The 25,229-nt window shown below is 47.8% G+C and overlaps 9 protein-coding genes across 9 annotated transcripts; 3 read left to right on the forward strand and 6 right to left on the reverse strand.

The window, feature by feature from the left end:
- Positions 1 to 3,114: 3,114 nt before the first annotated feature.
- N7537_012185 (uncharacterized protein) lies at positions 3,115 to 3,417 on the forward strand (the record flags this gene model as incomplete). The annotated part of the gene is made up of 1 exon (XM_056903239.1): positions 3,115 to 3,417. The coding sequence occupies one exon, from the start codon at positions 3,115 to 3,117 to the stop codon at positions 3,415 to 3,417; it is 303 nt and encodes a 100-aa protein (XP_056748526.1).
- Positions 3,418 to 5,686: 2,269 nt separating this feature from the next.
- Positions 5,687 to 6,835, reverse strand: N7537_012186 (uncharacterized protein; the record flags this gene model as incomplete). The annotated part of the gene is made up of 4 exons (XM_056903240.1): positions 5,687 to 6,434; positions 6,487 to 6,559; positions 6,611 to 6,624; positions 6,672 to 6,835. 4 exons carry the CDS (start codon positions 6,833 to 6,835, stop codon positions 5,687 to 5,689), a joined length of 999 nt encoding a protein of 332 aa, XP_056748527.1.
- Positions 6,836 to 7,142: 307 nt separating this feature from the next.
- N7537_012187 (glycerol-3-phosphate dehydrogenase GUT2) lies at positions 7,143 to 9,437 on the reverse strand (the record flags this gene model as incomplete). The annotated part of the gene is made up of 4 exons (XM_056903241.1): positions 7,143 to 7,219; positions 7,276 to 8,604; positions 8,660 to 8,919; positions 9,007 to 9,437. 4 exons carry the CDS (start codon positions 9,435 to 9,437, stop codon positions 7,143 to 7,145), a joined length of 2,097 nt encoding a protein of 698 aa, XP_056748528.1.
- Positions 9,438 to 11,381: 1,944 nt separating this feature from the next.
- Positions 11,382 to 13,144, forward strand: N7537_012188 (cytochrome P450; the record flags this gene model as incomplete). The annotated part of the gene is made up of 4 exons (XM_056903242.1): positions 11,382 to 11,750; positions 11,825 to 12,582; positions 12,649 to 12,767; positions 12,837 to 13,144. The coding sequence occupies 4 exons, from the start codon at positions 11,382 to 11,384 to the stop codon at positions 13,142 to 13,144; spliced, it is 1,554 nt and encodes a 517-aa protein (XP_056748529.1).
- A 723-nt stretch (positions 13,145 to 13,867) lies between these two features.
- On the reverse strand, positions 13,868 to 14,239 carry N7537_012189 (uncharacterized protein; the record flags this gene model as incomplete). The annotated part of the gene is made up of 1 exon (XM_056903243.1): positions 13,868 to 14,239. The coding sequence occupies one exon, from the start codon at positions 14,237 to 14,239 to the stop codon at positions 13,868 to 13,870; it is 372 nt and encodes a 123-aa protein (XP_056748530.1).
- Positions 14,240 to 15,704: 1,465 nt separating this feature from the next.
- On the reverse strand, positions 15,705 to 16,235 carry N7537_012190 (DASH complex subunit DAD2; the record flags this gene model as incomplete). Its single annotated transcript, XM_056903244.1, has 3 exons — positions 15,705 to 15,826; positions 15,884 to 15,943; positions 16,007 to 16,235. 3 exons carry the CDS (start codon positions 16,233 to 16,235, stop codon positions 15,705 to 15,707), a joined length of 411 nt encoding a protein of 136 aa, XP_056748531.1.
- Positions 16,236 to 16,612: 377 nt separating this feature from the next.
- N7537_012191 (shugoshin family protein) lies at positions 16,613 to 18,725 on the forward strand (the record flags this gene model as incomplete). The annotated part of the gene is made up of 4 exons (XM_056903245.1): positions 16,613 to 16,661; positions 16,739 to 17,153; positions 17,209 to 17,738; positions 17,800 to 18,725. 4 exons carry the CDS (start codon positions 16,613 to 16,615, stop codon positions 18,723 to 18,725), a joined length of 1,920 nt encoding a protein of 639 aa, XP_056748532.1.
- Positions 18,726 to 19,164: 439 nt separating this feature from the next.
- On the reverse strand, positions 19,165 to 19,768 carry N7537_012192 (PPP1R11/YPI1 family protein; the record flags this gene model as incomplete). The annotated part of the gene is made up of 2 exons (XM_056903246.1): positions 19,165 to 19,490; positions 19,564 to 19,768. 2 exons carry the CDS (start codon positions 19,766 to 19,768, stop codon positions 19,165 to 19,167), a joined length of 531 nt encoding a protein of 176 aa, XP_056748533.1.
- A 704-nt stretch (positions 19,769 to 20,472) lies between these two features.
- On the reverse strand, positions 20,473 to 24,384 carry N7537_012193 (exportin CRM1; the record flags this gene model as incomplete). Its single annotated transcript, XM_056903247.1, has 10 exons — positions 20,473 to 20,713; positions 20,773 to 20,944; positions 20,999 to 21,377; positions 21,480 to 21,709; positions 21,794 to 23,036; positions 23,110 to 23,822; positions 23,885 to 23,956; positions 24,037 to 24,109; positions 24,176 to 24,205; positions 24,319 to 24,384. The coding sequence occupies 10 exons, from the start codon at positions 24,382 to 24,384 to the stop codon at positions 20,473 to 20,475; spliced, it is 3,219 nt and encodes a 1,072-aa protein (XP_056748534.1).
- Positions 24,385 to 25,229: the final 845 nt, after the last annotated feature.

The following is a 25,229-nucleotide window of genomic DNA, read 5'->3' on the forward strand; positions in this document are numbered from 1 at the left end:
GATTTCATGCTGATGTCGTGTAGAGACACCTGCATCCGGACATTACAGCTGTAGTTATCGTTGTATAAAAAGCAAGACCAGGAGACTGAGTACACTGTATAACTCTTGTTTTTCAGGATAGGAATGTGAACTTGCTCAAATACTACGAACATTCTAAAAGAATCTCGGCTTTGGCATTGTACACTATATATAAATTCACAATATATACATGGTTTTCAGGCATAGAACCTGCACTCATGGGTGTAATTAGTAGCTTTAGAATGCAAGAGCACGGCGAAACAAACGGAACAGAATGAGCAAAAGACGTGAAGCCTTATAATTGATATAGGAATCTAGAGGCTAGTACGTAATAAAGAGCCCGGCGGTTGCTCATCGGCAGATTCAAGCAGCAACAATTAAAAGCAAAGATAGACTTGAGCTATTGAATATAGAACAAATGATATTTCTGTATTGAACTATGTGATGAATGGCACTATCGAAGAAATCAACTGGCCCAATTGATCAATAATTCCATTGTGTACCATGTCGGTATCATTCTCTCCGTCAACGAAAGTTGTTCCAGGCTAACACACCGGTTCGGGAAGAGATTCAAACGGGCAAACGAATAGTCAGGCCGGTAGGGCAATGTATACCATCACTGACTCAGAAGAATCACGTTGCCAATGCTGTCTAAAGGATCAGGTGAGAATTGCTCAGGGTTCCTAGCCATAAGATCTCGTTCATCGTCCCAGGCGGGTTGGTGATTAGGATGCTGCTTGGGCCCTATTCCAAAAATGACAGCTAACAGAAGCCGTGCCACATCTTCACCGAGTACCGCCTTGTGCAGGCTGTTTTAGTTCGGACGATGTGTTTCCACAATTTGGGGAGTCTTCCTCGCAGATGCGGGTTTGAAACTTCGCAGCGACTTCCAACTTGCATTTGACGTAGTGTCTGGCACAATTGTTGCATTTCACGAAGAAGTTCGAATGTCTTCCGAGCTCGCTTCTCATCATTAGGGGTGGATCTTGGGGTCCTATTGTGTTTGGTATTAGTGCACAAGGTCAAAGTTTAACCCTTGAGATGACTTCAATCTCTGATGCAGCTGTAGCAGATTTCAAAAAACTCCGTGACCTCATGATACTATACGGCCAAGACCGGGAATATGCCCTGGTCCCTCTACCATAGTAAGTACTTTTTATCGGACATCGTTGTTGCTCCTTCTCGCACAGGCTTCATGGGATTACCATTTCTGCTCCAGAACCTACTGTGTGGTAGAGTTGTTTGGCAGAGCTGACCTAGAGAGTAGATAGGAAGCAATGTAGGAAGTGTGTTAAAGGGAAGATGCTTGAAAAGGGCGAAATCGAAGGTTCCCTTTTAGAGTTGGGCTTTGTGCGGACCGCGTTCCAGGCACATCCCAGGCACATCCCGCTTTTCCATTCTGCTTTTTGTCTTTGCACTTCTCTCTCCGGCTCTCTGAGGTCTCTGGTAGAACACTCTCAAAGTGCTCTCTAGAAGAGCATATCTGAGCCGGAGTTGAAATATTCTGGAAAAATTGGCTATGTTTTGGTCAATCGCCTTCCAATCTCGATGCCCTTCTGAGGGCTTGTTTGGGATATTGTATCCCACAATATCTGTCAAGCTCGATATATTCGGGGAAACGAGATCATACTGAAGGGCTAAATTCACACAACACACAACTGCACCCCAAACAATGGCATGTGGACTTGCCAGAACGCATCAGATGCGTCATTTGATGCGTCATTTGATGTCGACACGTTGCCTCTTGTCGAAAGAGGTAAAGACAACGAGAGAGAGAAAAAAAAAAAGAGGAAGAAATATTAAAAAAGGAGTTGAACCGACTGTGACCTCGGGATTGATCCAGAATCAAAATGTGATTATGTGACTGGACTGCATCGGAAAGGATACCCGACAATTTTGATCTTCCACGGCGTTTTGGTTTCGGACGAACCCCTGAGATCAGTGAAATGCTCCCGAAAGGACAAAAGGACATGTGTGATGTCTCGGAGACCAGTATATATCCATGTCCCATGTCGGCAAGCATCGTTCCCAAAATGACCGAAAGAGAGATCACCGGCCGAGACCATTTCACCAATTGGATAAATTCAAATAGAATAAATGGGTAAGTGGGAAGACCGGGCTAGAAAAGGAAGACGCTAACGCAGTGTTTATATCGAACTCGCCAATGATTGGAATGCTTCGGGGAATCCAAAGCCCCCCGAGCCTCAAACCGCAAGGACCAGAACGGGTTCCACTTAACTGATGCACCGGATATTGCTCTGGCGCCATTAATATCTTTCCCCCTTTTCCTCCAACCCCAATTGGTCCCTTATAGTCCATGGCTTTAAGCGACCCTGACCCTTGAACCCTATCACTCATCGACGAATCATCACCAACGTTCATTACAGTTTCCACCGTTTCCACCGGCTCCACCGTCTCATCTGGGTCCAAGACGGCTTAGTTCGATCCTAGCCGGAGCATGTCATTAAAATTGCCCGAAAAAACCGTTACGCCAAGGGAGCGCGGCGCAATCCTGAGCCCATGCAAACTACATCCTTGTGGCCTTATGGATTATGTGTCTTTCCAGGATGTCTCGCCAGAGTGTGGTCCCATTTCAACTTTCTACCTCTGCAACGGAGACCCATAGACGGAATACTTCTCTATCTGTTACCTTCAATTTCGGAGTGAAGTCCGACCTGGTTCCTGAATGTCCCACAGCCTATAGGTCCAACTAATCTTGCATTTACCTTTCCATCGCATGTCACACTTATGAACATAGCATTTCGGGACTGGCCCGGTTTTTCCCCTCTCCCTCTCCCGTTGCTCCACACCTGATTCCCATTTTAATCGGAAAAGAAAAAAACATTCGGATTTTCTTGTTTTGGTCTTATGCACAGTCTCTCATCTCTTCCGTATTCTACTTGGCCTGAAACGCTTTTCGCTTGGATCGAGCCCTTCACGGCGCACATCTTCCCATTTCTTTCCAAGTTCCCCCCCCCCCCCCCCCCCTAAAAAACACCTCCATCTTGAAAAAAAAAAAAAAAACCCCCTCCCTCAACAACTTCCAAACACAGCGCCCCCTCCCTAGCTGAATACCTAAACACCCTCTTCAACGATATGCCCAACCTTCCTCTATCTAGAAGCTGGCCGGAGATTCGACAGGCCCTAGAACACGCTCGAGAATGCGAAGATGGTCCTGTGAATGCCCAATCCGCCGCCGTCCTGGAAGCAGCCATTACCGAACTCTGGAATCGCATCCAGGCCCAACCAGATAGCTATGTGCTCACGCCAGACGAGTTCGCCCTCTTTAATTACTTCCTCACCACACGCTACCGTGGCTCGCCCGTCGCCCAGAGAGCCGTGGCCCGTTTCTGGAACAATTACCAAGGAGCCACGAATTGCGGTGGCGTGGCCAACTAGCTACACCTGAATTGCCTGTTTATCGGTACACGTTGGCACTAGCCGAGAGGGGCCATTTTCTTTTTCCAGGGTTCCACATGATGTCTCTGGAACTTTTGCGATACAGGGAGTGTGGGTTCGAAGGTGCCCAATGTCCTGCATTGCGGGGGCCCATTGCTATCCTCTATCTCATGCTACTTGCATAGTACCTGGTACTGGTATCCCATGGCACCGTCCCAGCTTTGAACCAGATACTAGAACCAGAACCAGAATCAGATTCTGGGATATACCGCTTTATTTCCCATGTGAAATCTGCCCGAAGATCAACACAGCTGTTCTACAGTCCATGCAGGGCAAAAAGGCGACTCGGGATTTGCCTTTGGAGGGGCATCATTGGGATTGGAGCGAGTCCAAGTGACTTGGAATATACAACAAATCCAGCAAATAGAAGGTCCGGGTTACCTGGTCTCACCCTTCTCCCCAGTTGTAGAGGAAATGGTGTGGTGATAGCATGCACGTATGCCTTGCTGTTGTCCGTTCCGCTTTTTCCTCGCCCTTTTTCGCCTTTGGTGTACAGGGAATAAGTGTGGGTTTGTCTTGATCCCTGTCTTGATTGGGACACAATACATGCGTCGGGCTTCTACGCAAAAAAAAAAGAGGGGAACCCAATATATGGGAGACCTGGTGCTAAAAATATAATTTAATAAGAATCATTTATGAGAAGGCGGATATTCTACATAAGTATATTTTAGCTATATATGGAGTACGGAGTACTGGTTATATTACTGTTGACTACGGGCTATATCTCCCCGCTTCTTAGACTTTGGATTCAATTATGTCGTTTTGTTTTGTTTTGCTTTTTTTTTCATTTCATCCCTAGACAACTATATCCGTATATTAATTTAGTCCGAGATAGTGTTACTAACGGGTATGTGACCTTACTAGCTGCAGCCAATTCCCCGAGGCCACTAACCCCCGTTACCCTGCGAGTCATTCATTAGTGCGTATGAGCCACGTACTGTTAATGTCTTCTGTAGCATCCACATTCGTTATGTCGGGCAATTTCCCCTAGTTTAGTCCACTCCTCACTTTTTTTAAAAAAATAATAATAAAAAAAAACCATAGAATGGAGTCCCGGACTTGAGTGAACCCGGCCTCAAAGGCTTAAATCGATTATTTGTAGATATAATAGTGGGATATTAACGTGATTTCTGAATATATCACGTGATGCCTTGGGGCAATACAAGAACCTAACTACTACCTAACTAGGTACTATTATACTATCTCACCTAACGTCCCGAGATCAGGGTATGGTATGGTTTGATCCTCCTAAAAGGACAATGGAACAAGTGAAGTATAATCCTATTCTTTCTCCGCACCACTCATCCTTGTCAAAAAAAAGTGTTATTAGTCTTCCCTGGCATCCCTAAAACTACACTTTGCTCCGAGAGGACAAGGCTACCTTGTGATATTTGACACATATTCACTTGGCCAAAGAGTGGCAGTTGCAGAGTCTCTTGCGTGTCGCCTACATTGGTGAAATAGTGCAGGAGAACTCAATTTATTCATATATTCATATACAATGCAGCTGGTTAGTTCCCTGCGTCTTGTGTTCCTCGTATCCTCGTACTTGCAACCACGCTAATGCTGTGCCCCAATTGTAATTGCTCACCCCCACCCCCCCTAATCAATTCCTCCGTGGCTCTGAGTCTGGCTCAGTAGAGAGAGTTGTCAGCACATGAGAAGCTGCCTCCCCCAACACTCTCGCGAAGGCTGTGAAAGATCGACCGAATGGACGAATACAGCCCGACAATGCACTGGTGATGTAAGTTAATTTGCACCAGCGAATCACAGCCGAACGTAACTAACAATGAGAAATCCAAGAAACACCAGAAAGATATTGAAGCAAAACAACACCCTCTGTCGCCTGGTCAGGAACCAACAACTCCGGTTCAAATAGAGCCAAAATAGCCCAGGTAGTCCAAATGAAAACCAACTAGCAAATAACGAGCTCTAATATGAATGATTAGTACTCGATTCTGGTTGGAGTCAGAGTTAGGGTCAAGGGCAGGGTCAGATAGGTAGTACACACCGCAAGCCCTAGTACATCGTTGAAAACCGGTATTCCCTCGGCGATGATCCACGACAAGATCCAAAGCACCGCACATATCGCAGCCCACACCAACCGCGCCATGAGTGACTGGCTATGCATCGAATTGGTGCCCCGGAAGACCCGGACGTAAATGAACTTGACGGCAACATGGGCGTTCACCACACCCCCGATCACAATCTATCCAATGGTTAGCTCATATCCGAAGAAGTCCACGGGGGAACAGGTACGTGCTGTGGGTATTGCGATTGCATAGGAAATCTTGCGAAATAATTGTCCTGCAGAATTGAGAGCAGGTGAGTTGACAGTCGGTCCAATATAGGCGTATATCACAATAGCAGCCACCGTATACAAGACCATTTCACTCATCTGCAAAAGCGCCAGAGCCTTCGGGAAATCCTGGAGCTCCTTGAGCTCAGAGAAAAGGGTAAAGAACGCAACATGTCCTGCGTAGGCAAAGATGATATTTGCAATAGCAAGACATGCATCGTGCACTTTGGGCAAAGGAGAAAAGGCCGGGACATGCACTGGTCCTTGTTTGACAAGGGTAACCCCAATCATACCAGTGAGAACCGCTCCGACAATACTCACAAAGCTCACGGAGGAGATGTGAGAGAGTCTCTCTAGTCGCCGTGGGAGGGTCAACATGAACGAGGCGAGTAAACCGACAACCGAAAAGATGATGGTGCAAGAGGAATGTTCAGTAAGGACGTTCATCATGATCGAGAAAGTGAGGATATGGCTCCCCATCACCAATACAAAAAAGATGAGCTGGGCCACGTCCAGTGTACTCCGTCCGATCCCTCCCATCAGAAGATCACCGGCATCAGCCATACTGTGTACTTGAACATGGCGGCATTTGAATTGCCCAATGGTATATGCAGTATACGTCGAGACTGTCCCAACCCCAAAGATGGTGAGGATGCCGCTGAATAAACAGATTAGCTCAGCCTCTGCAGTCAACGGGGAGGAGATTGCACGGAATAAGACCTAGTACCGCAAGCGCTTTGGGCAGCGCGAGAATACCAAGGGAGATGGTTTCTGCGATCATAACTGACCGGATCTGTTAGAGAAAGCCGGGCAATATGCAAGACATAGACTTACTCATGCCGGCCTGCCTGTTAAATGATCAGCTTTGCCCTAGCGGTTGGAACTAGACACTCACCACCACGCCATGGTCTTGTATTTTACGCCAGCTTGGCTTTCATCTCCAAAGGGATCCTGTTCCTCCAACTCTAGCTTTGGTAAGGCGGACTCTTTATCCGAATCCAACTTGTGCCTCACAAAGCTCAGCGATTGAAGATCAACATCAGACTGATTGGGCTTCATGATGTGTGGTTGACAAAATACAAAGGAATTGACATGAAGGAACTAAAGGGACTGAAGGGATCGAGAGATTGAAAAGATTGAGACTAGCAAGTTCGGGGTGGCACTTTCCGAATGTGGATGGATGTCTTTTTGTCTTTTTGTTTTTTTGGAAAGCGTCATTTTAGGGTCTGGGGAATCTTTTTTGTCCCAGTCTCTGTTTTTAAGTGTCAATGACAGTAAATCAATATTAAAACCCAAAAAAAGAGGAAAAAAAAAACAAGGAACGCTTCTATTTATACAGGTCCGATCTATATATACCACACGTCATCTAATTAAGCGAGGGTGTTGCTACAGGAGCTGCAGTAGTAGCACGCACGTCGCTCTCAATCATGTCCGCAGGAGATTCTACGATGGTCAGCACTGTGGTTCATTGAATTATTTGGAAGTTTCAAAAAACATACCATTACGAGAGTAAGTCGCACGCTCGACATCATCGACTTGCTTGACACGGCCGTTCTGGACTTCATGACGCGAAAGACCCATGAAGCTCTTAGGCAGACCCATGGACGAAAGGTAAGTCAAGGAATCCTTCCACTCGAGATCCTTGCGGGCAGTGGTCCACTCCAATTCCTCACCCATCATGTCAATCACGGTGGGGAGGGACTCGAGAGCGGCCTCGGCGTTCAGGAAAGCAAGACGGGTGCGACGGGCAATCACATCGACAGCAGTCTGGGCATACTCGTGACGGACGGCGTAGCGGACCTCACCATCAATGAAGGGGTACATGGGGGAGATGCGGCAGCCGCGCACGGGGAAACGTTCGCTAGTAGGGGAAGACAAGGCAGCGACCTGCCACGCGCGGTCACCGTACGACTCAGTGAGGTGCTTGGCCACGTCGGTCTCGAGACCGAAGTGCTGGATAAGGTTGATGAAGAGGGTCTTGGAGAAACCGTGGGCACCGATGAGGCGCACCTGGTGGGTCTGGCAGCTACCGTCGAGAACAGCACCGTCAGCAACCAGACCACTGCCGCCGACACCACTGATATCGGGGAGACTGGTGAGTTGGCGGGGCTTGAGCTTGAACACGTTAATCGCCTCATCCACAGCCTCCTCGGCCATCTGGCGGTAAGTAGTCCACTTACCACCGGCGCAAGTCAACAGTCCAGACTGAGAGACAGTCACCAAGTGGTTGCGGACGAGAGCCTCCGAGTTCTTCACCTTGGGATCGCGCACCAAGGGACGAATACCAGACCAGGCAGCAAGGACGTCGCTTCGGTCCACAGTAATATCGGGGGCGATGTAGCCACGAATCTCCGAAAGAATCCAGTTGATGTCCTTCTCCGTGGGCTGGGGCTGGGCCTCAATCTCACAGGGCTGGTCGGTGGTACCAGCGATGGTGTTACCTTGCCACGGTAGGAAGAAGATCACACGTCCATCCGATGTGGAAGGGTCAATTAGACCCATGTTTGAGGGACTGAAGTAACCAGGCAGGATGATGTGAACACCAGCACTGGGGGCCACAATCTCCTTGACATTGGGCTCATCCATCTTGCGGATAGAATCCGAGAAGGGACCAGTGGCATTGATGATACCCTTGGCGCGAATGTTGAACTCCTTGGCGACCTGGCCATCCTTCTCTGTGACGATGTCCTTGGCGCGCGCACCGCACAGCTTGCCGGATGCATCCTTGTTCAGTCCGGTGACCTCCAAGTGGTTCACTACGGTGGTACCGTAGAGCGCAGCAGTCATGGCGAGGGAGACGTTCATGCGAGAGTCGTTGTGTGCACCATCTTGTCGGGAATTAGCCAAAATAATTTCTTTGCACAGTGCGGGTTCGTAACTCACCATAGTACACCATGGCTCCAATGATGTTGTCACGCTTCAACATGGGGAATGCGTCAATGGCCTTACTCTTGGTTAGGAAGTACGAGGTCTCAATCCCCTCGGAACCAGCCAAGAAGTCATAGGCCTTGGTACCGGCCCAGAAATAGGGAGCCTGCCACCATTTCTGAACGGGCACCATAATTGGCAGCCATGATGACAGATGGGGGGCTGTGTTCAGGAAGTACTTGCGCTCTCTTAGAGCCTCCTTGACTAGCGCATATCTGCGATGCGATTGTTAGCAAGGATGCGCTGATATGCGGTCATTTTGACCTTCAAAGGTTTCCCCGCCCGCCCCCAAAAAAACTCACTGGTTGTAGTCCAACTCCCAAACGGCCTTTTCCAGGTAACGGACACCACCGTGTACCAGCTTGGTACTCTTACTACTGGTACCCGAACTGAAATCGTCTCTCTCCACCACCGCGACCTTCAGGCCTCGGGTGGCGGCATCTAGTGCGATACCAGCTCCAGTGGCTCCACCACCAATGATGAGCAAATCATATTCCTCCTCGTCATTACTGCGCTTGAGGTCCTGAATCTGCTCGAGGCGAGACTTGATTGAGGGGAAACTGGGCGGGACCAGTTTGCCTTCACGGTAACCTGGCGGGGGAACGGCGGGGGCTTCGAGGCCCGGAATATTTCGCGGACGATAAGAAATGTAGAGAACACCTGCTCCTGCGGCGGCCGCCGCGGATGTGTAAAGGAGAGGTCTCAAGAGCTTGCGCGAGTGCCGAGCGGCCATTATCTGCGGTGTTCCGAATATACGGTGATGTAATGTGTTTTAAGGTGTTCAAATATGCCGGGGATTCTTAATAAGAATATGTGCCCAAAATAAGGATAGAATAATTGGAGGATTGGAGGAGAGGAAGTTCGGAGAGAAGAAGAAGAGAGGAGAGGAAGTCCGCAGAGAAGTTGAGAAGAGAGAAGAATACTGGAGGCGAGGCGGGAAGACCAAGAGATAGCTATGGGAATTTCCCTTTTTCCCTTTTCCCATTTCCCTTTTCCTTTTATTATTTATTTTTCCACCAAATAACACCAAATCTATGAAAGGCAAGATTTGCGACTTTCGTCCACAGTATCAGATACTTTGATCGCTACACCTTCCACTATGAATACAGGGGTGTCACGAGTACACTCTGCGTCATGGGTGCACGGCAGCTCACCATTGGAGCAACCTTGGCAGTGGACAGTGGACAGTGGACAGTGGAGATGTCCCATACGCCTGTTTTTTCTTATTTCTCATATTGGCTCGGGAACCCCATCCGGCTCTCTCTACACATGACGCGAAGAAATTTCCTTTGAATTCCGACGTCCAACTTCTAACTTCCAACTTCCAACTTCCAACTTCCAACTCTCAACTCTCAACTCTCAACTCTCAATTTCCCAAAACCACCAAGGATTACCAATATATTTATGTATTCAGGTATAAACAATATCGGGAAGCCGATTCTGCGTCTTATTCCATGCCGTTTTTATCTCCGGCAGTGCAGATCTACAAAAGGTCTGGACTCGATCAATCTCTTCGTGGCCACCTGACTGCGAGCTCCATAACCATTGACCAGTCACGAACTGCCATATCGCCCCCACGGAGTCCAGGGGGCCCGTTAGTGTCCATTGGATCTCCACTGGCTACGTCCACTGGCTACTTCCACTGGAATATGTTCAATTCCCCCTGTGCACAACTTTATCCTTGGCCCCACCTATGCCAATCCCTTGGAATTCCGGTTTTGCTCAAGAATGTCATCATCTCTTGACATTACGGAGTCCAGATGAAATCTGAATCCGGTTATGAAAAATTTGGTAAATTTGGTCGAGGCTCTTCTTTCTAGAAGGTCTTTTAAGTCCTTGCGCAAGTGGATATGATCTTCACTAGCCCCTTATTCAACAATAGCGTGTTCTCGATCATATCGTACTATAAACTATACAAGTACTATTGTACTATTCAAAAACTAACGGCCTTTTGATGAACAATAGTTCAGAGGGAAGTATCCTTTGAAAAAAAAAAAAAAAAGGGTCCAGCATTAATACCCCTGTTGTTGGTTTGAGTGTCCCCAGTCCACTCAATAACTAAATGGGAGGGTATTCATATCTCTGGCATTTACGTCAAGTCCAACCCAACTGCCAAGGCCATAACTCCCAATGTGAAAGAAGAATTCGAGGAGAGACGTATATATACGCAAAACCAACAAAATATCTCGGGAAAGTAAGGCAACTTCTAGAAATACAATACAAAATCACACATGATATTCAAATTCATCCAAACAACATGAAAACAACCTAATACTGACTATGATATATATACGGGGTATACTCCGTATATATGTGACCAATGCAACTACAAGTCATACCTTCGGGTCTGCTAAGCGGAAGGATTCCGCAGTTGCGGAACGCCCTCGGCTGAGCACCATCGTATGTCTGCAGAAAGCTGGACAAGGTCTGGCAAGACCTGGGGTAGTGTGGGGTAAAAAAAAAGAGGGACATTGGGAGAATATCGCGGCTTGAACGACCTTCACAACACGGAAATGTTCCATTCAGTGGAAACCCTGAAAACCTTAGGGCTGCGATACTTCTAATATACTTATATATCCCCCAGTCCTGATAGGTTTACACCTTTTTTTATGATATATTTATGACTATGTTTGTATAGTCTTCCAAGACACAGTCTATTCCATAACTATCCAGCACCATGGCTATCGCCGCTGTCCTGGCATCACTACAAGGCAGCGTGATTGAGTATCCCCACCACTCGCTAGCCGCCGCAGCCCTCCTCGTCCCTATTCTCTATGTCATTCTGAATGAGTTCATTCGTGATTCCGCCCGCGTCAAGGGTATGAAGGGTCCGCGCGGATTGCCCTTGGTTGGAAATCTGGCACAGATTCGCACAGATGCCGCGGAAAGGTATCGCCTGTGGTCGAAAAAGTACGGCGCCGTTTATCAGATCCAGCTGGGGAACATCCCAGTCATCGTGGTCAACTCTGCTGCATCGGCAAAGGTGCTTTTCAGTCAGAATGCGCAGGCCTTGAGCTCCAGGCCTGAGACTTATACTTTTCATAAGGTTAGTGGCTTTTTTTTCTCTTATTTCTTTTTTATTTATTTTATAGAATTAAATCTGATAATTAACTCACTTAGATTGTTTCCAATACGGCTGGAACGACAATCGGTACCTCACCCTACAGTGATTCCTTGAAGAGACGCAGAAAGGGCGCCGCGTCGGCTCTCAACCGCCCCTCTGTCGACACGTACGTGTCGCACCTGGATGTCGAGTCAAAGGCCTTTGTGGAAGAGCTGCACAGATATGGAAACCATGGGAAGACACCCGTCGACCCCATGCCAATGATCCAACGTCTGAGCTTGAGTTTGGCGTTGACTCTGAACTGGGGCGTGCGTATTGCCTCACAGGAAGAGGACTTGTTCGATGAAATCACCGAGGTGGAAGAAGAGATTAGTCGGTTCCGAAGCACCACCGGAAACCTACAGGATTATATCCCTCTGCTGCGGTTGAACCCGTTTAGCTCCAACTCGAAGAAAGCTGCCCAGATGAGAATCCGTCGTGATAAGTATCTCGATGCGCTTAACAGTGACTTGGATGATCGCATGGCAAAGGGGACACATAAGCCTTGTATCCAGGCCAACGTTATCATGGATAAGGAGGCTAAGCTGAATAGTGAGGAGTTGACATCGATTAGTCTGACTATGCTTTCTGGTGGTCTTGATACCGTCACCACTTTGGTTGCATGGAGTCTGGGTTTGCTGGCCCAGCGTCCTGATATCCAGGATCGGGCGGCCAAGGCCATCCAGGAGATGTATGGCGAGGATGAGCCCATGTGCTCTTCTGATGATGATCAGAAGTGTGCGTATATTGCAGCTCTGGTCAAAGAATGTCTTCGGTATGTTTTTTGGTTTCCTGCCAACGAGCTCTGGAAGGACTTTTGAACTAACCAACAATACCCTAGATTCTTCACCGTGCTGCGATTAGCGCTTCCTCGCACCTCGATCAAGGATATCACCTATCAGGGAATCACCATTCCCAAGGGTACAGTGTTCTTTTTGAATGCCTGGGCATGCAACATGGGTGAGTCAAAATAAAATCTGATATCTGCCTGGGCAATTGAATCCGCAAAGCACGTCTAATCCTTCATAGACCCCGAGGTGTGGACTGACCCGGATGAGTTCCGTCCCGAACGCTGGCTCGAGCAGTCCGATGCGCCTCTCTTTACATACGGTATGGGCTACCGAATGTGCGCCGGCTCGCTGCTAGCCAATCGTGAGCTCTACCTCGTCTTCATCCGCACCCTCAACAGCTTCCGCCTTGAACCTCATGACAAAACAGTCTGCCACCCTCTCCGGGATAACTCGGATCCGACCAGTTTGGTGGCCATCCCTCAAAAATATAAGGTCCGATTTGTGCCGAAGAATGAAAAGGCTCTGTCGAAGGTCCTTGCGCAGTGAATGGCGTCCACCTGGTCTTTGGTATCAAGTTGTGCGGGAAGGGACTTGGTTCTGCACAGAGCCAAATCCGGTCGAGCGATGTTCGAGGGGTATCTTGTGGATTTGGGCTAGAGCTGCTTGCGCTTGCATCTCGAATTGCTGGTTCCATACAGCTGTCGATGGGTCGAGTGTTCTAGTTGACATATCTAGCATTCCCGGTTGGACGGTTAACATCGGACACATTCCTCAGGGTACCCACCTTGGACTGACGTGGGAAATTGACATGACACACTTAACATACCCAAATCGAGGCTTGGGCATGTTCTACTGAGAACATCAAGGTGCTTCTTTTTTTAAATATATATATATACATATACATATATATCATCCAAATTTCCAATTTTGATTATAGGCAGTCTGGTTAGATAACTAATTAGACGAGACACTTGGGCCTGGATTCAACTCCGATGATCATGACATATATAACAGTTGGGGGGGCGGGAGGGGGTATGGATTCGTAAGAAAGACCAAGACAGGGTTGATCCACAAGAAAAAACAGAAAGAAAAAAAAAATCAACAAGAAAATGGTTTATCTTTTCCAACAATGACGCCTTATTTCCCAGTATATGCAAAATGAATCAGAAAGCAGCATGAGGGGCTGCATGCATTTGGGTGCCCTCGGCCTCATTCAGATGTGGGGGATGGGTTCGAGAACAAGTTTTCGAGTTCGAGTTCGAATTGAAATTATGTGGTAGTCATGCGCCGTTTCAGGTCGCGAACTTGGTCGAAACAAGATGCATAATCACGCAATTCATCCTGGAGCCGATCGGCCACATTGACATTGGATGTGTTGCTCTTCAGCGAAGAGAGTGAGGTTTGGGATGAGGAGACAGATAGGATTCGAGAGGAATTATGGGCGTCTGGGGTATTGGCCTCGGCTCGAGCTTGGGCCTGGTTGATTTCAGACCAATGTGTAGACGATGCACTCGATCTTCGTGACATTCCATCCGATATGTCATCCAGCTCCGCTAAACGGCACGTTTGGGAGCAGTACGGAGCGCCCAGGGTCTGACGATCACAAACCAGGCAGAAGTCCAAAGACCATTCAGTCGACATGGTAAAGAGTAAGAGTGTTAGGTTTAGGTGTAATGATCGTGATAGTGATGGTGATGATAGTAATGATAGTAATAGGAGATTGAGGTTGGGAGGTAACGTCGAAAGGTAAGGTAAGGTTGATAGATTTAGAGATATGAGGATTGTATATAGAGAGAAAGATCAAAGCTTAAAAGGTGAAGTGTTAAAAGGTAAAGCCTAACGATCACCTCATAATACTGACATTGTTGAAGTGTCACACAGCGATCATGCCATACCACGCAATGGAATGGGCAACAGGGTACTCCGTTCTCTTAAGAGAAATGGAAATAGAAATAAAAGAATTAATTAATATGTAGGTACAAAATCCCACGGCTATTGCGGGGAAATATCGCGCATGTCGAATCGAAGTCCACGTAGAAAAAAAGAGGGGCGTTGGCATTTGTTGTGCTTGGGGCGCTTAAAAAAAAAGAAAGAAAAAAAAGGAGAGATACGAGGTATTGAGAAGGTATTGAGGTACTCAATAGATAGGTACCTAAATTATGATCACGCTATATAGTTTATATGCAACATCAAAACTAATAGTACCTTTAACCTAGGTATTCAGGTACGTATGTATACATATATATACATATATATATATATATATACATATACACACATATCTCTACGTATGTACCTAAATAGAAGAGTCTGTTCGCCCCTGCAGGAACCTCGAACTGGTAATAAAAGAGTTTTCCTCAGGGCATCATAGCGCCTTTCAGCTCTTCCCCTGGTCTCATGATGCCTGAAAAATAAACCTAGATTCTATTAACTTGTAACGATGACCCATGTAATATAGTGCTAGTGTATCTAGTGTACATACTGAGCTACACACTTCTATCATGCGCCAATCACATCATCATTCAGACATCCAGTCATATTCCTGCAATGCAGCTATTCCTGTACCAATGATTGTCTTTGCAGTAGTGCAGAAGTTTCAAAAGAAACTAGAACGGAGGGGGGGGGACCCGGGAAAGAAATGATCTCCTTAATCCCCGTCTTTTGTCTTTTGATTTGTCTGCCATTTCGAGATAACCATCTTTATTGCATGCGCCAAAACTCTGCATAGGAATCAGCTGGCCACGCAAGAAATCGATTCTCGTTCATTCTCAGAATCGCACCCTTTCTGCGAAAGATGACTAGAAGTCCCATGATTGGACCCCGAAGAATTCGACTGTTCTTTTGAGAATCTTTCCGTCGGGGGCCGCTCATTGGTTATACTGGGGCCAACCTTGGGGGTGGGGAGGTAGGTCCGAGTGCATTCTCAAAATACATCCGTCAATTCTGGTAGCCCGGTACACACATGGGCGAGATAACCAAGAGAGAAATATCGAGTAGGATGCATGGGATGCGTGGGGTGCCTAGAAAAATCCCAATGATTCAGGCCCCAAAAGACGAGACCATTCAGGGTGTTTCAGCCGGAGTCGAAGAGAGACATGTCACTGATTCACTCCCCAGTCCTATCACGTGGCTCAGCTGGAATGCGAACCAGCGTTGATGGCAGGTCGTTGCGCGGTTTCTCCACATTCTTACTATCCGACTCAGGTTCATAGAGTCCGCCTGCCTTGCCTATCATAGGATAAAAATCAGCCACGGTATTCCAAGGTTAGAAAAAGTAACGCTTACTCGAGGCGAGGGTGATGGCCCGAATCACATTATCCCAGTTGGAAAGCACGTATGCAACAGCTAATTGACAGAGGATACAATTAGCGACCGGCGAGGCCGAATCAAGGGACAGGTAGGCCAAACCTTCGGTGCCATCTTTCAGCGTGGAGATCTTACTATCCAAAGCTTGCATCTGAATCGCCAATGTCCCACTCAGATCACGTAGTTGTCGTAGGTTCTCTAGCTCCGCCTTTTTGGCTGCAATGCGGGCCGACAGCGCCGAAGATTGCTGCGATTGCGAACCACTGGGCTGGCGCATAGACGAGCCAGGAGCGCCTGGAAGCATCGAGGTTGGTCGGGAGGAGTATGCCATGAGAAAGTTTGTAGCGAAACGAAGAAGCAGGTACAAAGAACGCGATCACTCTCAAAGTCTCGTACCTGTTGGATAACAGAGCTGCCCAGGAAGGGTCAGGTGGGGAGGGGAGCTGAGTCATCCAAACACTGGGCAGGCTAAACCAAAACCGGACAAACATCAACAAGGGCTTGGCATTCGATGCTGTTTACCTTCTGTCTCTCTTTTTGTATTCCCATACTCAAGACCCAACACCCTCCCCAACACACCCAGTCATTTCCGGGTGTGTGATCTGTGGACTCGACTCGATATAAACTTCAATTCTATTCCACCTGCACACCAGGATTGCCTTTCAAATCCATCTGATTACGCAGTGGTCGCTGCCCCCAGCCTACATCATGGCTCGGTTGAACGACTATGCGGCTCCTGCCGAGTCCATTGATGCCTGTAAGTTCGCGCAATCTACCACCGTATTAAAATATTTGAGTTATTAGTTGACGTGGGGTCTCTTTGTTTCTATTTAGTGAAGCGACGATTTGTGCGACAAAACCGTGAGATCGCGAGGGTGAATTCCTTGCAATCTCTTCGTATTCGCAGCCTAGAGTCAGAAGTATCACATCTACTTTCGGAAAATGTGTTACTTCGAAAACAGGTCATCAACCTTACACAGGAAACCGAAAGACTGGAAGCAGGGAAAATGCTGCATAATGGAATATACGATATCAAATCCAAGCTAGATGCCAAACTAGCCGAGTTGAGCAATCTGGCAACAGATTTGGGCTCATTACCTCGCAAGGTGGGCAAGCTTTGCAACGAACAGACCGATAGGCCAAAGCAGGCGGCAGAGTCGAGACCTAGGACAGAAGACATAATGGAAGGCGAAGATGGAAGGCTTCCTGCCATTATTGAGGACAAACATTACCCTCGGCGGACATTGGAGTAAGAATTTTGGGGTTTTTTTTGAGCCGTTTCGAGTTGCTAACACCTTCTTTAGCCCCCAAGAGCTCGACAGCTTGGTCCACGACGACCACAGCATTCTGGATTCTCCGCCACAGTTCAGCTTTATGCCGGAGGAAGGAGATGCACCCATTGAGCATTCGAGTCCATCGCCAGAATCAACATTTAGGGGCCAAATCCACGATGATATACCCGAAGAACCCGAGCCATTTCTTCCTCCAACTCTCGAGACCCGCAAGAAGAAGAAAAAGTCGAGTTCGATCATTGCGCCTGAAATTAGCCCCGCGCCAACAGATCGGCAACCAAGTCCACCCATCGATACAACACAGCATACAACATCGACTACAACGAAGCGCAAATACATACCCGAAGACGATGACCGATTCACGTCCAATCTTAATGTCGAAGATGATGAATTCCAATTCACCCGGCCCAGCCATAACCTAAAAAAGAAAACAAACCTATTTGAAGATACACAGCGAGAGCAGTCACCCGCTAAAAGTCATGTTGAAGTGACAAGAGGATCAAAAACCCCTATCCTGTCTATGCGGAAGGTCCTAGAACCAAGTATGTGGTGCTGTCTTTTAGTTCTGCCCTCTACAATGAGTGTAGCTAACAACCGGAACAGAGAGTGCAAACTCCAATCTAGGCTCTCCCAAAAAGGCCCGCATGTCTTCGTACCAGGACTCTAAGCTTATGCAGAGGTCCACTAAGGGCGACGAGAATATCAACTCGCCACAGAAAGGCAAGGATGTCGAGAAACTCAGTGACACGACTGCCAATCAAAAGCCGCGAGTGTCCAGAGTCACCCCTTCAAACAAAGAAAAGCGCGCCAATCGCCCTGCCCCTCCCCAGCTGGAAGAGCCAGCCTCACACCAACCAGCTCTGTCACCGCATCCGAATGCAATGAACCCAGAAGAGTCTGCAATTCGGCCTTCCCGACGTCGTGGTGCTGTGGTTAGCTATGCAGAGCCTAACCTGCGGGACAAGATGCGCCGCCCTACCAAGGAAATGATCGACGCTGTTGCACTTGGATCGCGAAGATCCTCCAGTTTCCAGGCAGGTCGGGATAGTTTGGACGGCGCAGGGGAGGGCGCCCAACCCCATGGCACCCATTCTCATCTTCCTGCTGATTTCACTCTTGCGGCGCAGAGTTCAGATCTGCCATCCGTGGATAGCTCAGAACAGTTGCTAGCAATGGTCTCCCGGAGAAAACGCAAGGTTTCGTCGGCCCCAAAGGACGACAGTAATGCGGGAAACGCAAGCTCTGGCCTCAAGAAAGAGATTGAGGACAGTCTCGCAGATATCTCCGCCCAGGTATCACAAAAACCATTGAATTCGAAGCGTCAGACGCGACGTCATTCGTCAAACCCCCACAATACAGCTGCAAACATGGCACAATACGACATCGAACATATTGAACCTCAATCCCCAATCGGCTCCCCGGAAGACGAAGATTCATTTGGACCGGGACCAAATGGTTCTACAATGGACACCAGTGAAGTCAGGCGTGGCCAGCGAGTTGCTGCAAGGAGAAAAAGTATGATGGTATGAAATCCGCTTTTGCTTCACCTATGTACAATCATTATAGACCGGGCCGGGCTGCAGTTATGTTTCAGATACCCCCTCACTGCGATCCCTATCTTTTCAATCCAAATTTCATTATCTTGCCCATCTACATGTTTCGAGTAGGCCAAGTAGCTCTCAATAACCGTTCAACCGTCGCATCGCGTGTAGCACGCCGTAACATGGGCTGGCGTGCTTTCCCCTGACACCTTGATCATGCCATTGTAAAAATTTCCTGCATGCCACCCACCGGATGGAGTGTGCCCCAACGTCGTGCAAATGTCATACACCGCGCGTAGACATAGATCCGTCACAGTCGGGATGACTCGCATTGCCGTGCATCGGGCCCTAAATCCAAGCTTTGCTCAGTTCCATGTTCCCTCTCATCGTCTTGCCACTCAAAATCCCTCCCCTCCCAAAAGCAGGATCAAGTACCCCGCGCATGATGTTGACTTTGATTCTGATTCCTCGATGACTTGGGCATTTTCTCATATGCATTCGGACTCGGCTTCCGGCGATTGCGTTTCAGTTTAGATTTTTGATCTCCGGGGCAACACCCTTGATCAGGGTGGGACGCGTGCTCGCGCTCGCCGTGGGGGTCCCGTCCGTTGTGTGAGTGTGTGTGGCGAGCCTGGTTGACTCTGGCAGTGCGACGGTCGTCTTCGCTCTCGCTGTCGCTCTCAGATGAGCTGGATGAGGACTCTTCTGAGCTACTTTCTCCCACTGGCCGGGCTTTGTGATAGATGCAGCATACTGGTGGCGGTTAGACGTTGCTGTTTGCGGGGATGAATCGGGGGTAAATCGAATAGATAAAATAGATCCATACCTTTTGAGCTCTTTTTGCCCATGCCCTCATTATCTACAACATCTTCACTCCATCTGATTCGCCGAGAAGACGATGTTGCTTCGCTGGTGTCAGTTGGTGCTTCTGCACGTAATCTGAGGGTTGGAATGTGGGCTGTTGAGTCTTGGGAGGACACTGCGGTGGTTTGAAATGAGTTTGGGCCCATTGGCTGGCGTGTTCGAGACATTGTGATGGGGGATGGAGTGAGATGAATTCAAGAATCAAAGAAAGAATCATAAAATCAGTCTGAAGGCGACTGACTACAAAGTACTTTTTTTTCTGATGATGCAACTGATAAGGATTCACCGCCCTCTGATCTGGATGTTGTCGGCTTATGCCTCGAGACGTCTTTTTTTTTATAGCAGTCTTTCTTGGTCTTTTTCTATGTCTTCTTTACATGTCGTTAATCATGGTGTAGTTAAAATACAGGTGAAAATGGAGTACGGATTACTCTAAACTTACGGATTGTCCACTTCACATCTTTGAATTGGAGATATTTTTTGATCATTTGACGTTAAAAGCTATCAAACAAGCTCGTGCCTTGGATAGGCAAATTACACATAGGATAAAATTGGTAAATCCGTTCGATGTAGAGAGCCGTGATGCACCAACCTTGAACCCGCGCAGCCAGGGAATGGGTCTATCTCGCATGCCCGATAGCCAACCAAAGAAGGGGGGATAAAAAAAGAAAAGATAAAAGGATAAATTCACACACATCTTTCCAGAGCAAAGATTCCTATGTTGCAGCAACATATGGCTTCCTGTGATCTAGAGCTCGTAGAATGACCAGCCATCAAGGCCGTCATTTTGGGAGGTCAACCTTGATTCTGGCTCATGCCCAGGAGAACCAGTAGAGGCAGCAACAAACTCGGTGCGTAGTTCTTGGTCCAGTCATAGCTCATCCTCCTGGTCCATCTCCGATGGCTTCAATAGGCCTCCGACCTTCATGGCTCGGTCGCGCTCGGCGACCTGGGCATCGCGCACCGCTTGTTCCCGTTCTTCCGCATACAGCTCCGCGTTATCATCGGAGAACTCTTTCAGGGAAATCAAGAAATCACGAAGGTGAGTCTTGAATTTGTTTAGATCATCGGTGTATGCAAACAATCCAAGAACAAACTGCTTGATTTGTGCTCTGGTGAGAAAAGTTAGTACGGTCTTGCATGGTTTCAAATTGACACCGAGGGAACTTACTCTTGAAGATTACTGAATGCATTCTTGAGGAGATTTGCGATGTGCTCCTGCAAGAAGTCCTTGTTTGAAGTTCCAACCGGGGCTTGATCGGGGGAATAGATGGGCTCCTGGATTTTGCCAGATTCCACAAAGTAAAACATGCGCGACAAAAGCATGGCCTGGGATTTGAATCCTAAAGATCACATAAGTTTCCTGCTTCGTAACAAGGACAAAGGACATTACTTACCAGCCTTATGGTCACTATCCGTGAGGACAAAAAAGACGTCCTGAAGAATTGCAATGTAGAACTCGCGGAAGAAAATGCTCGAGGTTTGCTGGTCAGTTTCGGCCATGTTGTTCATCAGCTCCAGGCACATTGTAAGACCAGTGTTCTCCACCTCACGGTTGTCATGTTTCGATGCCCACATGCATGAATCGATAACAAACTTGAACTGCGCAGCATCGAGCTTCAGAAGTGCTTGGAAACAGTACAGGTTGACAGCTTGAAGCAGTTTGAAGAACTCGACACGGTGCTCAGGGTATTCGTGGAAGTCCTTGTTGATCATTTCAAGAGTGCAGTTGAAAACACTGTCCATGATGGCTGGGATCTTATCCTCCATCAGATTCTAATTAACTCGTTAGCAAGGTACAAGTATGCGATGTGCCAGGTCATCAAATCAAGGGAATTCCTAGCCATCAAGCCAGACAAATAGGAAGAAGGAACATACGTGAAGCTTGTGGATGATCGTAGTCATGGCATTCAAGACTTCAGCCTCTCGTGCATCGGGGACGTTCCGGGCATAGTCAATCAGCACGGCCTCCATGAGCGGCGGTACCATGCTCGCATTGACCATCTCGAGGTCATCTGACTTGTCCACGTAGGTGTCGATGAGCTTCAAGATTTCTTTCTTGATCGTTCGAAGTCCTCGAACCTTGGGGGTTTTTGGGGCGATGGCTCCTGTTTGGGTGTCAGTCAAAAAGAAAGGGAAAAAAAAGGGGGGCGGAATTGGGGCGTTCATTAACGGTGAATCGGATTACTTACCGTCACTTGCAACAGCATCATTAATCAGCTGGCTGGCAGCACGGTACATATTCAACATGTCGTGATAGATCCGGCCAATCTGAGAATAAAAGTAGGTACCAATCGAGGAGCAAGCTGCAACATTAGTCTTCATGATGTTTCCGACAATCTTGATGGTGTTAGCATCTTGGAGAATGGCCGGGTTTTGATTTGCCTCGGCGATAATCTGATCCCAGGCAGTGTTGGGGAGCGCCATCAGGTTCTCGGTCAAGCGGTCTTGGAGACCCTTTTGGCCTTGAGCGGAGATCATGTAACCACAGGCTTCGTAGAAAGTATGAATCTGTTGTGGGGAAAGGTCCATGGTGATCTTCCTCATGTTTCGGACAATTTCTTCAATAAAAGGTTCGCTTTCACCAGGTTGGAGTGCCACGAAGTGCCGTCTGCACTTGTTGGCGATCTTGATGAAGGTATCGCAAGCCATGTCTTGGACACCTTCGTGTGTTTCGTGCATAAACTCGAAAAGCTTGTTGACGACCGTCTTCAGGAACTTCCAGTGAGCCTTCAAGAACCGGGGATATTGCCCCACGATGTACATGATGTTACTCGCCACCACGGCTTTGTTGTCCTTTCCACGCTTCTGCTCTGTGAGGCCAAGAAGATCCTTGATTACGGTTACCAGGAAGCGTTTCTCGGTTTCCTCGTTCATAGCTCCCGAGATGGAACCGATAGCCCAGCACAGCGTGTTGCAGTTCACCCACGACCATTCGGTCCCATCAACCTGCTTAGCCAGTTTATCAATCATGATGGTCTCCGTATCGACCACATCCAGATGGGTCAGATAGACCAAGCACTCGCGTATCGTCTTGTAAAGTTGGATAGTATCGCTTTCCTTGACGAACTCGCGCACAATTTCACCCTCGTCGTTTTCAACAACCAAGACCTCTTCTGGGCGGACCATCTTCTCGATCATGACGGTGCGAAGGTTTGTTAACACAGTCTCGTACTTGTGCTTGCGCAAGGGGTAGTTTGCTAGGGTAGTGGGATTGGGAGCGCCACCGTTCGCTAACCCACTAACGCTCATGGATACCAGCGGGTTGATGTCGGTAATTGGGAGCTGCTGCATCTCTTCGTAAAGTTCCTGCACGAGCCTTGTCCAGTAGTCCAAGCAAATCTTGAACACCTCCCGATCATCGATCTGACTGACGCGAATCAAATAGAAATGTGCGTGCGTGAGGTAATCTTGGTTAGGCAACTTTTCGATGAGCTAGAAAAGAAAGTAGAAGTCAGTAAAAAAAAACCAAAAACAAAACAAAGGCTGGAGAAAAGGAGGAGCATACATCCAGGTGGGCACTGAAAAAGCTCGAGAGGAACAAAGCCAAGTTTGATACAAACTCTTGGTCTCTTCCATTACTCATAGCATATGTCTGCTTCAGGTCCAGAGACAGAGGAATGACATTGGAAACGGTGGTAAGGGTCTCGGTGAACATGTGCACCAATCGTTCGTCATAGTTGTAGGGAGTGCCAATTTGCAAGCCGCCAATCTCAGTCAGACACTTCAAAGTCACGTTTCGGAACTCGGGCTCTCCGAGAAATCGGGTGAGGAGAGTGTTGATAATCGGGGTTTCGAAAATGTAGCCCAACGGGATCCAGTTCAAAAATCGAAGGAGAGTTTCCAGGGTCGCTTTCACCAAACTGGGCTGGTTTGCAGTGTTGAGAACCTCGGAGCACAATTGGAAGATCGACGCAAATTCCGAGGTCATGGAAGTTTTCAAGTTCCGTGCTTTGGCCGAGGTCATTTGATCTTGCGAAAAATCGAAGACTTCCTCAGACAATAGACGGAGAATGGTCATGTTATTTTCACAGATTGAAAGGCTGGCATGGCAAGAAGAAATGATCTCGTTGATGAAGGTGGGCCAGTTGTGCGGCCATTCTTGCTTTAGGATGGAGACGAGAACGAGATTGAGCTTGTTCAATAGAGGGCGCTCCGCTTGGATCTTCTCTTCGGACTCGGAATTCTCGAGAATAAATCTGACAATAAAATTGCGGATACCTATGAAGAATAATCTTAGTATAGGGCGGGAGACAAAACCACGAGGTTATTGTGGTTCTTACCCTGGCATTGGTCTCTTGGTAGGACCTTCCACCGTGTCATAATCACATTGTCCAAGACTTGGAGAGCAATGTCTATTAAGATCAGCAAGTCTTTTTTCCAGGCATCTGAAAGTATTTGGGGGGGGGGGAACTGCCGAAGACTCAAAACACACATTTGGTTTGAAGGTATGAGGCCTCTTGGAGGATATTGCCCACGGTGACCCAGGCATCGGGATTTTGTTTGAACTGGAGAGCACATGGATGATTAGCTTTCAATTCATATGAGGTTACAAGAGGGGGCTGCGCGCTTACTTCGGTCAAAGTCTGCTGTGCTTGATTTTGCTAGACGCGGTCATGGGTGTCAGTGTTATTGTTCCCAGAGCTTCACGGAGAGGGGGTAGAGAGAATCCACGAATTGTGTAATCCGAGTGTAGAGTAGATGGTTTCAAACTTACCACGGCACCTTTGCCTTCAAACAAAGCTCGGACCGTGTTGTCCAGCTCTTGTACCGAAATCGACATCCCGGCGCAGGCTGGCGATGTCGCCTCTGATGACGGAATGGGGTTTGAGACACGAGAGTCAAGAGTGAAGATTGATGGGAACCGCCTTGATAGGATATGGGGGTGCCAGGGCGGCTGCAGGGCAGTATCAAATAATGGAGGGGGAATAAGAAGCAAGTGCGATCGGTGGGGTAGAGATCCTTTAGAGGGGTTGGGGGGTCAGCACGATGTCAGAACGAGAAATGATTGGATGGGGGGGGGGGGGGGGGGGATAAGGGGGAAGTGAGTCCAGATCAAGGCTTACCAGACTCTGAAGGCAGTAAAAAAAAGCACGAGATTGGGAGTCAAAAAAAGGAAGCTATCGCAGACTCTGGCGGTGAGAGCGCGTTGGACTGTTTGAACTTGGATCTCTTGGGGTCTCGTCGAGGTCTTAGTCAGCACAAAGCTCTCACCTGGGCGCCTGGGAAGGGCTCCAGGGCTGTATATACATATGTACCTAGGTAATGTCCTCTGCATTCATATCCCATTGGATATTATTATTATACGTTTTACCCTTTAAATTTTACATTATTTATGATAGGTGCTATTATTGAGAAAAAGTGATAGTGATAGTGATAGAATTCTGAGAGTTGGGCTGAATCAGGTGCCCACAGTTTATATACATGTATAATATAATATTTACATATAGGTATATATAAGACAATAGATATAATCTAAAAGTATATACTCGGTGTACTCTAGAGTTGTATGTATTTGATTAAAACAGAAAAAGTCGTCTAAACTCACTGAAAGCGCCCATAAGGGCATCCGTGCTCAGCCGACTCCTCTAGTGATTTTAGTTCCTTAGTCCTAGCGCCGCGGCACGC

This window comes from Penicillium hordei, assembly GCF_028827395.1.
Source record: "Penicillium hordei strain IBT 12815 chromosome Unknown utg000006l_segment0_segment0, whole genome shotgun sequence".
Lineage (NCBI taxonomy): Eukaryota > Fungi > Ascomycota > Eurotiomycetes > Eurotiales > Aspergillaceae > Penicillium > Penicillium hordei.